Source organism: Chelonia mydas, chromosome 7, assembly GCF_015237465.2.
Source record: "Chelonia mydas isolate rCheMyd1 chromosome 7, rCheMyd1.pri.v2, whole genome shotgun sequence".
Classification (NCBI taxonomy): domain Eukaryota; kingdom Metazoa; phylum Chordata; order Testudines; family Cheloniidae; genus Chelonia; species Chelonia mydas.
The window spans coordinates 59210868-59226039 of record NC_057853.1 but is presented as its reverse complement, the minus strand read 5'-3'; the positions used below and the strand labels follow the sequence as shown (position 1 = coordinate 59226039).

The following is a 15172-nucleotide window of genomic DNA, read 5'->3' as shown; positions in this document are numbered from 1 at the left end:
GGTGCTTCCAGTGTGACAATCAGAGCAGTGCTATCCCAAAGTGCTGTTCTCAGCAACTGCTACATCCGTGCCCGCCTTCTATTCCAGGAAACTCCTACTCACAGAGCAAAATAATGAGCTTTTGGATAAAATTCCTAGCAATTAAGACTGCCTTTGAAGAGTGGTGTCACTATCTAGAAGGGGCCTGGTATCCTGTCCAGGTGTACACTAATCATACAAGCTTGAATATCTGTGCAGTGCCAAGGCCCTCAACCAGTTACAACTTCAGCGGGCCTTTTTTTTTTTTTTTTTTGCACTTTGATTTCATAACCTCCTATCATCCAGGAAAAATAGCAAGGCCGACACTTTGTCCTCAAAGGGCAAATATTACACTGACCTAAAGGACTTGAACCCGAAAACCTCATGCATCCTCAAGCCTCATACCTTTCTGGGTGCAGCTTCCCACCAAGAAGATTGCATAACCTACAAAAAAGGTGTATATACGTTCACCCCAGCCTCTGAGGACTACAGTCTTACAGGTAAGTCATGACTCCCTCCTGGCAGACATTTTGGCTGCTTTAAAACTCAGCATCTCATCTCTCATGTCTTCTGGTGGTCTCACATGTGGGTTACAGTGTAGGCCTGTACAATGTAAATGCCTGATCCAAAACACTGCACAATAATCCCCTTGGATGCCTACAACCCCTCCACACTCCACCTGACCCCTGGACAGTCACTGCCTTAGATTTTGTAGTAGAACTACCCAGTTTTAGTGGGTTCATGACCTTCCTGACAATTGTGAACCACCTCACAAAGATGGCATGCTTCATCCCCTGCACTGGCCTACTCTCCTCCCAGGAAACTGCCCGGCTCTGGGTGGACCAAGTTGCCTGCTTCCATGGTCTCCCACAGCGCATCATCTCTGAGTGTGGTGCGCAATTTATCTCCTGCTTCTGGCAAGAAGTTCTCTGGATTTTGGACATCTGGTCCTGCCTTGCCTCCACCTACCACCCTTGGACAAACGGTCAAGCAGAGAGAACCAGCCACATCCTGCAGCTGTAGATTTAATGCTACGTAAACTTCCACCAGAATGACTGGTCCTTGCTCCTACCTCATCCAGAGTTTGCATACAATAACTCAGAACACGTATCTATGGGTCAAAGCCCCCCCACCTTTTTTTTTTTCAAACTATGTGTTCCACCCTTGGTTCTACCCAGAGCTACCTGCAACTTTCCACAACCCAGTAGCCCTGGACTGGTTACAACAGATATATCAAACCCAAAGTGACCCAAAAGTTTGCCTGGAGGACACCTAGAAGAGCTAGAAACAACATGCAGACCGATGACAACAGGAGGGTCCCGCCCTTCCACTAGACCAGAAAGTATGGCTCTCAATGAAAAAGCTACACACAGACAGGCCATCTCATAAGCTGAACTACCACTTCCTTGGCCCCTACCAAGTTCACCAGCAAATCAATGCAGTCAACTTGAACTCGACTTTCCCGGTTCTCTCTGAATAAAAGAGTTTTCCATATTTCACTCCTAAAACCCTACATTCAGGATCAATTCCCTCACCACTCCAAACTGCCCCTCCCACCAGTACGTGTGGGAGGGGCAGTATATTGTCCAGAAGATCCTTGAGGCTAGAATCAGATGGGGTTGACTCGGTTATTTTGTGAATTGGAAAGGCTATGGTCTTGAAGAGCGCTCCTGGGAACTGGTGGACACTGTCCATGCTCCTGGACCTGGTCAATGCCTTCGACAAAAACCACCCTGGAAAACCTGGCCCATGACCGCCCAAGGGTGCTCTAGGAGAAGGAATGAGGTGTGAGATGGTAGGTCTCGAACCCGGGCAGTACTCCTCAGACTATGGCCACTACCCAGCCATTCCCTTGAATGACTGGAGAAGGGGGCCAGTAAAGCTCTACCTCACAAAAGGCCCCGCCCACAAAGCTCCTGACTCACAAAGCTCACAAGCCCACCGATTGGCTGGGAAGCTCTATATAAACCAGAAAGAGATACAGGAACTTTTCTGAGCAAGTATTAGAATTTTGATTAGCTGCTACTATGGGAAATAGGACCCTGCCTATTTGCTTGACTGTTGAGCCCCGCCTTCCCACCCGGTCCTGCTTCCTGCCTTCCTGCCTCACTCCAGCCTTGTCCTCCAGCCCTCCACAGAGGCCCCAGCAAACACATAGGGGCTGAATCTCATTCACACCAAGGAGCCTTTCCATCATTTGCTCTGGGAGGGTACATATGCACACTGTAAGGCCCCTTTACAGTGGCACAGCAACGTATAGCGACCTTAGTGCAAATGAGACTCAGGCCCAGGGCCTTCAAGACTTGCTGTTCCTCGTATTTCCCAGGCAAAGATGGGCTGCTCACCTCTGCCACAACCGATGGCTTGTCTGGTGGCTCTAGCCCATTGTTGTGTTTGCCAACTGTTCACAAAGAAGTTTGGATTTCCCTGGATTGGTTCGTTTCTACAAAAGTGTCCATCCCTCACTCCTGGGAAACAAAAGTGTTGCACAGAACCAGAGACCTATTTGCACACATTGGCTTGCACACACTGGCTAGCCAGCATGTAGATGACATGTTTGCTCAGTGAGCCCCAGGGGGAGGAACCTACCTTGGGAGAGCGAGGGGCCTGCAGTGATGGGGAGACGCAGCTGCTATCAGGGTGCTGCCAGTTCTGAATGTTAGCTTTAGTCTCAAAGCTTAGCTATGGGCTAAGCACAGCATCTGTCCATGTTCTGGAACCAGCAAATAAAGAGGCACAGACACATGGCCAGAGAGCAATTCTGGGCCAGGTCCCCAGCTGGCACAAAGAGCCCAATTTACACCATCTGAGAGCTTGGCTCTCCTATGGAAAAAGGTGAGGCGCCCCTGGCTAATCACGCCCCCACATAACCGAATCCATAAGAAACTCAATTTTATTCACTTCATTTTTTTTTCCGTTTCGGAAAAAAATGGCATGAGTTAATTTTCACTCACGAAGGAAACCGCGGCCCCTTTGTCATTGGCCCGGGGTGGATTCTGCTGCGCTGACTATTGTTGAGTTCCCCTGCACGCGAGGGGGCATGGCTGCGCACATCCTGACTGGCACAGTCCAATTCTCCTTGAACAAACCCAGCCCCAGCAGTGGGATTGCGGGCGCAGGGGGCATGCTGGGCTTGGCTGCTGGTTTCACACACAGCACAGGGCCCTGGGAAAATCAGGAAGTGGTTAATACCTCCCGAGGGGCAAATGAGGCCGCAAAGCACCACCGCTGCCCCATCAGACAGTGTGAGGGGGCCAGCAGGGGCAGAGGGGACTTGCGCTTGGTGCTGGCCACCGAGGGGCGCCGCTGATATTACCTTGTCAGGGAAGGGCTGCTGTAGCTGATTGACGTCCAGTGGTGTTATCAAAGGGATGTTGTCAAAGCTGTCATCGCTGCTGCCGGCGCCCTGCTCCTTGTCCGGCTTCTCACAGAGATTGCTGCCCAGTTTCACCATGGTCAGATAACACTGCTGAGAGGGAAAGAGGGAGAGGCAACAGGTCAGACAGTTGCTCAGTTTCCAGAGACAGTTGCAGGTTACCCGTTTTGTCAGGCCGTGATCACTGAAGCGTCCCTCTGTGGGTCCACACGTTCAGATCTGGACCCAGTGCCACCAGGTTCAGAGCTGGGTGGATCGGGGACTTTGTACCATGCCTGTTGCCAGCTGTTTGCATATCCGAACAGCAGTAAGAGGACTCCACCCACTGCCAGCCTCCCCTTCCCAGCCCCTTAGCTAAGTGCCCAACACTGACGCCCAGTGCCTGGGGAGCAACTGTGGCCCATGGAAGGGGTCTAGTCGGAGTGACTGGGGCAGAGCAATCCCTCCGCCTCTTGCTGCTTGCACAGCTCCCCTACAAAGAAACTGTAACGCTGATGGAATGACTACACTGCATTCCTTCCAAGACTGAACACTGCTGGCAGGCTGAGAACAGGAAATTGCAGGCTGTATGTAACAGCACCTCCGGTGATTCCTGCCATGACATTATGAATGTGCTACCGGTCAGCTGCCCAAGCCTCCCAAAATCTCTCTCAAAGCCATAAAAACACACACAGCTCAGCCGGAGCGCAGCTCTCCTGAACTAGCTAGAGACAAACTACAGCTCAGAACCAACCTGACTGGAGCAAGGGCTCATACATGCATGTGCCAGTGTCTCCAAGGGTTCAAAACCCATCAGTCAGGTCCCAAAGTCAGGGTACTGGGTTAAAACCAGGAGGTTTGTTTAATAGTCAATGCTGGGTTTGTTTTTGTTGCCCCTAGGACACTTGGGTCATGCTTCCCTCTGCAATCAGAAGGGCTAAAACTTTTTTAAAAATGAAAGCTGGGATTCCTCTGACTCCAGGAGCTGGGGCTTTACAAAAAGCACCAACTACTGCAAGACTTGTGGCAAAATTCCCAGAGTTGGCAGGGCAGGAAGTCCATGGATTTTGGCAGGAGCTTAGCAGGTGCTCTGAGGGCAGCGTCAGGCCCCTAGAGCAGAACCAGCCCATACAGAGATGTTAAGTATTTTGAGATAATTGGCAATCAGTTCATAGGATATGCAAACGTCTAGTGAGCACAAGCTCTTCAGCACTTAAATACAGAGGCCAGGCTTGCAGGCTGCTCAGCCTCTCCAGTTATTATTCAAAAACTCTGCTGAGGGTTGGTCACTTTCAAAAATCTGTCTGCTCCATTGAGGTGCTTTAAATAGGAGCTGTCAGATGCTGAACTCTTTGAGAATCTGGCCCCAGGTACCTAGATATGGGTGGGCTTCGGAGCCTGACTTTAAGCACTCTGCTTTGCAAGTGTCTGCTGTATTTTCAGCATGGTTTTGTGATGTCGTTCAGAAACGTGAGCAGCTCAAAGAGACAAGATCAGCCCCAAAGAGCTCTTTCAAAACAACTGACTTTTTCAGCCCTAGGATGCAAACACCTCAGAGACATGGTGACAAAAGATGTCAAAGAGATGAGGATGGAAGGGACTGGGGCATGGGACAATTATTCCTAGATTCCAAGGCTAGAAGGGACCACTGTGACCATCTAGTCTGACCTCCGGCATAACACAGGTCAGAGAACTGCCCCACAATAATTCCTAGAACAGATCTTTAGAAAAACATCTTGATTTAAAAATTGCTAGTGATGGAGAATCCACCACGACCCTTGGTACATTGTTCCAATGATTAATTATCCTCATTGCTAACAATGTATGCCTTATTTCCAGTCTGAATTTGTCTAACTCCAACTTCCAGCCATTGGATCACGTTATACCTTTCTCTGTTAGATTGAGGAGTCCATTATTAATATTTGTTCCCCATGTAGGTACTTATAGACTATAATTGAATCACCCCTAACCTTTTTGTTAAACTAAACAGATTGACCTCCTGGAGTCTATCACTATAAGTCAGGTTTTTTAATCCTTGAATCATTCTCGTGGCTCTTCTCTGAACCCTCTCCAACTTTTCAACATCCTTCTTGAATTGTGGGCACCAGAACTGGACACGGTATCCCAACATCGGTTGCACCAGTGTCAAATATGAAGGTAAAATAACCTTGCTACACCTACTCAAGATTCCCCTGTTCATGCATCCAAAGCTCGCATTAGCCCTTTTGGTGACAGCATCGGACTGGGTGTTCGTACTCAGCTGATTCTCCAAACGTCTACCCCCCCTGTCTTTTCCAAACTCAGGTCTTGTCTACACGAGTGAGGGTATTGCCATGTAACTATACCAACTAGCTAGACCATCATTACTATACTGGCAAAAGTTTTCAGGCTACACCTGGCCTCAGGCTGTGCCCTGCCATTGTCCATGAGTTTTTAAAGCCCTAAATGAGAGCCGTCCATTCCCATCTCCAATAGCATAAACCATCAGTCATAGGGTCAGTCCTTAAATAAGAAAAGAACAAAAAAAAGGAGGGCCAGTTACGGCTGTTTGAGCACCTTCGCCGCACATTTCCTGACCTTCTAGGATTCTTTCACATTTAAGATTAGCTCTGAGTGCCCAGGATTTCTGATTCTTGTTTAGGGAATAATTGCAATGTCCCTGGGAAAGTGTTCATCATTAAACCACTAATATGTACTCTCAGCCCTCACTCCACAGAACATTCCCTCTCCTGGGAATGGCTTAAGAGATCAGGATGGGGAGCGGCTGGGGCACAGAACAGCCCCCAGTTCAGAGCCCCACCATAATTGCTATTGTCAGTTATTTGTTCACAGGCAATTTCCGTACATTCCTCCTGCCTGAGCAGTGCTCAGGGCTCCCAACCCTCCCATTCCACTGACACAGGGTCCCAGCAGCTCTCCCTGTCTTTCTGTCCATTTCCTTCTCCTTTGTCATTGGGGGAGTGTCACAGGGTCAATCCAGAATCAGATTCCATTCTAGGAGAAAGAGAGCAGCTTGTGCCAGGTGGAGTCATTCATCTGTTTATGTTCCTTCCCTCTGATTCCTTATTGGGCCTTATGGGATGTTAGATAACGAATCCCAGCTGCTGGCTCTGGTGTACGGCAAGACAGGAAGGTGGGAGAAGGGCATGGCTGGGAAGGCTATTTAGCATCCAGGGTCACATCCAGCACCCAGAACTACTCTGACCCATGAAGCTCAGCAGTGACCCGACAAGCCACACAACCTCTCTAGAGTCAGAAAGTGCTGGATGTGTGCTCCCTGCGACCCAGCACTGTGCATGTACCAGCTGGGGTCCCAGCCACAGACAGGGGTGCCAGGAGCAGGGACCCGTCATTAACCAGCTATATCCACTTCCCGAGTGCATCAGGCATCGCTATTAAACCTGCCCCCCGGGCCACATGCTCTTCCTGTTTACAAGACCTTCTTTGTAATAAACCTCAGTCCTCCCCTGTACTCCACAATTATAAACAGCCTCTGCGCCATCTACACAGACTGATGCATGATGAGAGAGTGATTCCTTCTGCCCTGTACCTCTGCACTAACGTATGGCACAGAAAGGACCGGTGTAGTTGGATTGGTAACTGGTTAAAAGACAGGAAACAAAGGATAGCAATAAATGGCCAGTTTTCAGAATGCAGAGAGGTAAATAGTGGCATCACCCAGGGTCTGTACTGGGTCTAATCCTATTTGTGACAGGGTCAGGCCAGATGGCTATAGGAGAGTAATTTTTTTTTCCAGGGGACAGCGTGAACGCAGTCCCCCACTACCACAAATTATGCAGTCGAGTTTCCCGCATTTGGGGAAATCGCAGGGGTCAGCACACCCACAGTGCAATGGATGAGCCTCACCCTGGGAGAACCACCTTCATGATCATGAAAAGAAAAGGAGTACTTGTGGCACCTTAGAGACTAACCAGTTTATTTGAGCATGAGCTTTCGTGAGCTACAGCTCACTTCATCGGATGCATAGCATATCGTGGAAACTGCAGAAGACATTATATACACACAGAGACCATGAAACAAAACTTCCTCCCACCCCACTCTCCTGCTGGTAACAGCTTATCTAAAGTGATCATCAAGTAGGGCCATTTCCAGCACAAATCCAGGTTTTCTCACCCTTCCCCCCCCCCCACACACACACACATACAAACTCACTCTCCTGCTGGTAATAGCCCATCCCTCTTTGAAACCTCTCTTTATAATGCGCATGATAATCAAGGTGGGTCATTTCCAGCACTAATCCAGGTTTTCTCACCCCCCCCACACACACCCCCCTCCAAAAACCACACACACAAACTCACTCTCCTGCTGGCAATAGCTCATCTTACAATGTGCACAGCAATAATCCAAGTTTAACCAGAACGTCTTGGGGGGGGTTTGTAGGAAAAAAAACAAGGGGAGATAGGCTACCTTGCATAATGACTTAGCCACTCCCAGTCTCTATTCAAGCCCAAATTAATAGTATCCAATTTGCAAATGAATTCCAATTCAGCAGTTTCTCGCTGGAGTCTGGATTTGAAGTTTTTTTGCTTTAAGATAGCGACCCTCATGTCTGTGATTGCGTGACCAGAGAGATTGAAGTGTTCTCCGACTGGTTTATGAATGTTATAATTCTTAACATCTGATTTGTGTCCATTTATTCTTTTACGTAGAGACTGTCCAGTTTGACCAATGTACATGGCAGAGGGGCATTGCTGGCACATGATGGCATATATCACATTGGTGGATGTGCAGGTCAACGAGCCTCTGATAGTGTGGCTGATGTTGTTAGGCCCTGTGATGGTGTCCCCTGAATAGATATGTGGGCACAGTTGGCAACGGGCTTTGTTGCAAGGATAGGTTCCTGGGTTAGTGGTTCTGTTGTGTGGTATGTGGTTGTTGGTGAGTATTCGCTTCAGGTTGGGGGGCTGTCTGTAGGCAAGGACTGGCCTTTCTCCCAAGATTTGTGAGAGTGTTGGGTCATCCTTCAGGATAGGTTGTAGATCCTTAATAATGCGTTGGAGGGGTTTTAATTGGGGGCTGAAGGTGACGGCTAGTGGCGTTCTGTTATTTTCTTTGTTAGGCCTGTCCTGTAGTAGGTGACTTCTGGGAACTCTTCTGGCTCTATCAATCTGTTTCTTCACTTCCGCAGGTGGGTATTGTAGTTGTAAGAATGCTTGATAGAGATCTTGTAGGTGTTTGTCTCTGTCTGAGGGGACAATGTATACCTTCAGATCAGCGGCACTGCTATGGGAACCCGCATGGCCCCACAGTATGCCAACATTTTTATGGCTGATTTAGAACAACGCTTCCTCAGCTCTCGTCCCCTAACGCCCCTACTTTACTTGCGCTATATTGATGACATCTTCATCATCTGGACCCATGGAAAAGAAGCCCTTGAGGAATTCCACCATGATTTCAACAATTTCCATCCCACCATCAACCTCAGCCTGGTCCAGTCCACACAAGAGATCCACTTCCTGGACACTACAGTGCTAATAAACGATGGTCACATAAACACCACCCTATACCGGAAACCTACTGACTGCTAGTCCTACCTACATGCCTCCAGCTTTCACCCTGACCACACCACACGATCCATCGTCTACAGCCAAGCTCTGCGATACAACCGCATTTGCTCCAATCCCTCAGACAGAGACAAACACCTACAAGATCTCTATCAAGCATTCTTACAACTACAATACCCACCTGCGGAAGTGAAGAAACAGATTGATAGAGCCAGAAGAGTTCCCAGAAGTCACCTACTACAGGACAGGCCTAACAAAGAAAATAACAGAACGCCACTAGCCGTCACCTTCAGCCCCCAACTAAAACCCCTCCAACGCATTATTAAGGATCTACAACCTATCCTGAAGGATGACCCAACACTCTCACAAATCTTGGGAGAAAGGCCAGTCCTTGCCTACAGACAGCCCCCCAACCTGAAGCGAATACTCACCAACAACCACATACCACACAACAGAACCACTAACCCAGGAACCTATCCTTGCAACAAAGCCCGTTGCCAACTGTGCCCACATATCTATTCAGGGGACACCATCACAGGGCCTAACAACATCAGCCACACTATCAGAGGCTCGTTGACCTGCACATCCACCAATGTGATATATGCCATCATGTGCCAGCAATGCCCCTCTGCCATGTACATTGGTCAAACTGGACAGTCTCTACGTAAAAGAATAAATGGACACAAATCAGATGTTAAGAATTATAACATTCATAAACCAGTCGGAGAACACTTCAATCTCTCTGGTCACGCAATCACAGACATGAGGGTCGCTATCTTAAAGCAAAAAAACTTCAAATCCAGACTCCAGCGAGAAACTGCTGAATTGGAATTCATTTGCAAATTGGATACTATTAATTTGGGCTTGAATAGAGACTGGGAGTGGCTAAGTCATTATGCAAGGTAGCCTATCTCCCCTTGTTTTTTTTCCTACAAACCCCCCCCCAAGACGTTCTGGTTAAACTTGGATTATTGCTGTGCACATTGTAAGATGAGCTATTGCCAGCAGGAGAGTGAGTTTGTGTGTGTGGTTTTTGGAGGGGGGTGTGTGTGGGGGGGGTGAGAAAACCTGGATTAGTGCTGGAAATGACCCACCTTGATTATCATGCGCATTATAAAGAGAGGTTTCAAAGAGGGATGGGCTATTACCAGCAGGAGAGTGAGTTTGTATGTGTGTGTGTGTGGGGGGGGGGGGAAGGGTGAGAAAACCTGGATTTGTGCTGGAAATGGCCCTACTTGATGATCACTTTAGATAAGCTGTTACCAGCAGGAGAGTGGGGTGGGAGGAAGTTTTGTTTCATGGTCTCTGTGTGTATATAATGTCTTCTGCAGTTTCCACGATATGCTATGCATCCGATGAAGTGAGCTGTAGCTCACGAAAGCTCATGCTCAAATAAACTGGTTAGTCTCTAAGGTGCCACAAGTACTCCTTTTCTTTTTACGAATACAGACTAACACGGCTGTTACTCTGAAACCTGTCTTCATGATCATGGTGTCTCCCCTGCCAGGTAAGTATAGAAGACAGATATATTAGCCCCAGACTAAGTAGGTCCCTTTTCCCTGGGTAAGGTAACAGGGAAGGTTCCAGAACAATCAGGAACCTTCTGCAGACAATTAAGACAGGCTGATTAGAACACCTGCAGCCAATCAAGAAGCTGCTAGAATCAATTAAGGCAGGCTAATCAGGGCACCTGGGTTTTAAAAAGGAGCTCCCTTCAGTTTGTGGTGTGCGTGTGAGGAGCTGGGAGCAAGAGGCACTAGGAGCTGAGAGTGAAAACGTGGACTGTTGGAGGACTGAGGTGTACAAGCGTTATCAGACACCAGGAGGAAGGTCCTATGGTGAGGATAAAGAAGGTGTTGCAAGGAGGCCATGGGGAAGTAGCCCAGGGAGTTGTAGCTGTTGCACAGCTGTTCCAGGAGGCACTCTAGACAGCTGCATTCCACAGGACCCTGGGCTGGAACCCGGAGTAGAGGGCGGGCCCAAGTTCCCCCCAAATCCTCCCAACTCCTGGTCAGACGCAGGAGGAGTCGACCTGTACTGTGAGTTCAGAAAAACGGCCAAGCTGAGGGCTGCCATGAAGCTCCAAGGCGAGCAAATCTGCCAATAAGCGCAAGACCCACCAAGGTAGAGCAGGAACTTTGTCACATATTCAACATATTCATAAATGATCTGGAAAAAGGGGTAAACAGTGAGGTGGCAAAATTTGCAGATGATACAAAACTACTCGAGATAGTTAAGTCCCAGGCAGACTGTGAAGAGATACAAAAGGATCGCACAAAACTGGGTGACTGGGCAACAAAATGGCAGATGAAATTCAATGTTGATAAATGCAAAGTAATGTGCATTAGAAAACATAATCCCAAATATACATACCAAATGATGGGGTCTAAATTAGCTGTGATCACTCAAGAAAGAGATCTTGGAGTCAGTGTGGATAGTTCTCTGAAAACATCCACTCAATGTGCAGCGGCAGTCAAAAAAGTGAACAGAATGTTGGGCATCATTAAGAAAGATAATAAGACAGAAAATATCCCTATCATATTGCCTCTAAATAAATCCATGGTATGTCCGCATCTTGAATACTGTGTGTAGATGTGGTTGCCCCATCTCAAATAAGATATATTGGAATTGGAAAAGTTCAGAAAAGGGCAACAAAAATGATATGGGGTATGGAACGGCTTTCATATGAGGAGAGATTAATAAGACAGGGACTGTTCAGCTTGGAAAAGAGACAACTAAGGGGGGATATGATTGAGGTCTCTAAAATATTGACTGGTGTGAAGAAAGTAAATAAGAAAATGTTATTTACTCCTTCTCATAACACACGAACTATGGGTCACCAAATGAAATTAATAGGCAGCAAGTTTAAAACAAACAAAAGGAAGCATTTCTTCATACAACGCACTCTTTGTGGAACTCCTTGCCAGAGGAAGTTGTGAAGGCCAAGACTATAACAGGGGTCAAGAAAGAACTAGATAAGTTCATGGAGAATAGGTCCATCAATGGCTATTAGCCAGGATTGGCAGGGATGGTGTCTCTAGCTCTTTGCCAGAAGCTGGGAATGGGCGACAGGGGATGGATCACTTGATGAGTACCAGTTCTGTTCATTCCCTCTGAAGCACCTGGCGTTGGCCACTGTCGGAAGACAGGATACTGGGCTAGATGGGCCTTTGGTCTGGCCCAATATGGCCGTTTTTATGGTGAACGCCACCCAGTGAATGAGACACTGGGATTTACAGGGCTGATTCCTTCAACAGACAGAAAAATCATCTGGTCAGTGTCTGATACCCAGACCTGCTCTCCTCAGAGCCATGAGACAGGTGCACTCAGAACCATCGATTCCAAGGCCAGAAGGGATTATGGTGATCATCTAGTCTGACCTCCTGTAGAACACAGGCCCCAAAATAATTCTGAAACCAGATCTGTTACAAAGACATCCAATCTCAATTTAAAAATTGTCAATGATAGTGAATCCACCACAACCCTTCGTCAACTGATCCAAAGGTTAATTACTCTCACTGTTAAAATGTACACCTTATTCCCAATCTGAATTTGTCTATCGTCAACTCCCAGCCATTGCATTGTGTTAGACCTTTCTCTGTTAGGTTGAAAAGCCCTTTATTAAATATTTGTTCCCATGTAGGTATTTATAGACTATGATCAAGTCATCCCTTAACCTTTTCTTTATTAAGCTAAATACACTGAGATCCTTGAGTCTATCATGATAAGTGATGTTTTTTAATTCTTTAATCATTCTCATGGCTCTTCTCTGACCCTTTCTAATTATCAGCATGCTACTTGAACCATGGGCACCAGAACTGGACACAGGATTCCAGCAGTGGTCGCACTCCATGCCAAATCCAGAGGTAACATAACCTCTCTGCTCCTATTCGATTCCCTGTTTATTCATCCCAGGATCACATTCGTGCTTTTGGCTACAATGTTGCACTGGGAGCTCATGTTCAGCTGATTATCCACCTTGACCCACCAAGTCTTTTTCAGAGTCCCTGCTTCCCAGGATAGAGTCCCCCATCCTGTAAGTACAGCATACATTCTTTGTTCCTAGATATAAACATTTACACTTAGCCATATTAAAAGGCATATTGTTTACTTGCACCCAATTTACAAGCGATGCAGATCACTCTGCATCAGTGACTTGTCCTCTTCATTACTTACCCGCAGCCCCCCTCAGTAATTTTTGTGTCATCTGAAAACTTATCGTGATGATTTTATGTTTTCTTCCAGGTCATTGATAAAAATGTTAAATAGCATAGAACCAAGAATCCATCACTGTGGGACATCAATGGAAACACACCCACTCAAGAATGATTCCCCTTGTACAATTACATTTTGAGACCTATCAGTTAGCCAGTTTTTAATCCACTTCATGTGCCCCATGTTAATTTTATATTGTTCTAGATCTTTAAACAAAATGTCGTGTGGTACCAAGCCAAATGCCTTAGAGAGGTCTAAGTATGTTACATCAACACTATTATCTTTATCAACCAAACTTTCAATTTTATTAAAAAAGGTATTAAATTAGTTTGACAGGATCTATTTTCTATAAACCCATGATGATTTGCATTAATTACATTACTCTACTTTAATTCTTTATTGAGCGCCATATCAGCTGCTCCACTACCTTGCCCAGGCTCAATGTCAGACTGACAGGCCAATAATTACCCAACTCATCTCATTTACCCTTTTTAAAAATTGGTACAATATTAGCTTTCTTCTAGTCTTCTGGAACTTCCCCCGTGCTCCAGGACTTATTGCAACTCAACATTAATTGTCCAGTGTGCTCCTCAGCCAGCTCTTTTAAAACTCGTGGACGCAAGATATGTGGATATGCTAATTTAAAAATGTCCAACTTTGGTAGTTTCTGTTTAACATGCTCCAGAGATACTAGTGATATAGGAAGAGTGTTATCACCATATGATGAAAGTATATCATCTGTTTTTCTCTAAGTACCAAACAAATATTTATTGAATACTTCTGCCTTTTCTGCATTATTATTGATAATTCTACAGTAGAACCTCAGAGTTACAAACACCAGAGTTATGAACAGACCAGCCAATCACACACCTCATTTGGAACTGGAAGTACACAATTAGGCGGCAGCAGATAAAAAAAAAAGCAAATACAGTACAGTATTATGTTAAATGTAAACCACAATAAATAAATAAATAAATAAAGGGAAAGCAGTATTTTTCTTCCGCATATTAAAGTTTCAAAGCTGTATTAAGTCAGTGTTCAGTTATAAACTTTTGAAAGAACAACCATAATGTTTTGTTCAGAGTTACAAACAACCTCCATTCCTGATGTGTTCATAACTCTGAGGTTCTACTGTACTACATCCATCCAGTAATGGATTGATACCATTGTCAGGATTCATTTTGTTTCTAATATGTTTTAAAATCTCCTTATTGTCCTTAACTCTGCTGGCCATAGATTTCTCCTTGGTTCCATTGACTTCCCTTATCAATTTTCTACAATTCCTAACTTCTGATTTATATTCATTACTATCAGCTTTTCCTTTCTTCTATTTGTTATGGGTTTTTTTTTTTAAATATAGCTGCCTTCAATTCCCCTCTAAACCAAGTCATTTTTTTAAAACCAGTATGACCTTCTTCCTCAATTTTGGCCCAACTTTAGTTGGTTTTGTTTTCCTAAAACAGCCAGCTCTCTAGAGACAAGGAAACTTTGGGCTGCATTTTGCAGATATTTTATAGAAAAGTTTAAGAAAATGATCTGGATCTGAATCTTGTGGCTTACGTTCCTTTCTACTAAATATCCCAGGAAATCACAGCTGTATACAGCATACTTTGCTTCCTCATTGCATCTCTGGTGACTTTATCACAGGTTTCATGATTTGTGGTGTGTTCCTTAAAGCCCTGGCTGCTGGAATCAGGAAATGGGATGACAACCACTGGTTCTTATTCTGCCTTTGTCTGCTAGAGGAAAGAGCCATTTATACTCAGAAATCCTCTCCGTGGGTAGGTACTTGCAGACATGATCAAGTCACCTCTGAACTTTCTCTTGGATAAATTAATAGATGGAGATTCTTTTCTCTCTCCCTATGTCTTCACTGCAAAGTTAACTCAGGTGATCAGCAGCCAGGTGAGTCTAGAGGGTATGAGCAGTCACTTTGCAAAGCCCTACCTGATTTACTGGATCCTAACTGATGATGCACTCCCCCATGTGTCAGGTTTCAGAGTAGCAGCCGTGTTAGTCTGTATCCGCAAAAAGAAAAGGAGTACTTGTGGAACCTTAG

The 15172-nt window shown here is 46.0% G+C and overlaps 1 protein-coding gene and 1 non-coding gene across 6 annotated transcripts in view; both read right to left on the bottom strand.

Annotated features, from left to right (window-relative positions):
* Nucleotides 1–15172, bottom strand: part of CALY (calcyon neuron specific vesicular protein) — a 65445-nt gene that overhangs the window by 20685 nt on the left and 29588 nt on the right. For 2 of the 5 annotated variants that reach the window (XM_043550320.1, XM_027819924.3), the window contains one exon: nt 3335–3487. In XM_043550320.1, coding sequence (XP_043406255.1) covers nt 3335–3472 — 138 coding nt within the window. In that variant the 5' untranslated portion in view covers nt 3473–3487. Of the gene's footprint in view, nt 1–3334; nt 3488–3767; nt 3900–15172 lie in introns of those variants that run through there. The other 3 variants (XM_043550318.1, XM_043550319.1, XM_037905746.2) reach the window with 3 other exon arrangements.
* Nucleotides 7128–7283, bottom strand: LOC114018929. The gene has a single exon (XR_003564117.2). It is a non-coding gene; the product is annotated as a U1 spliceosomal RNA (small nuclear RNA).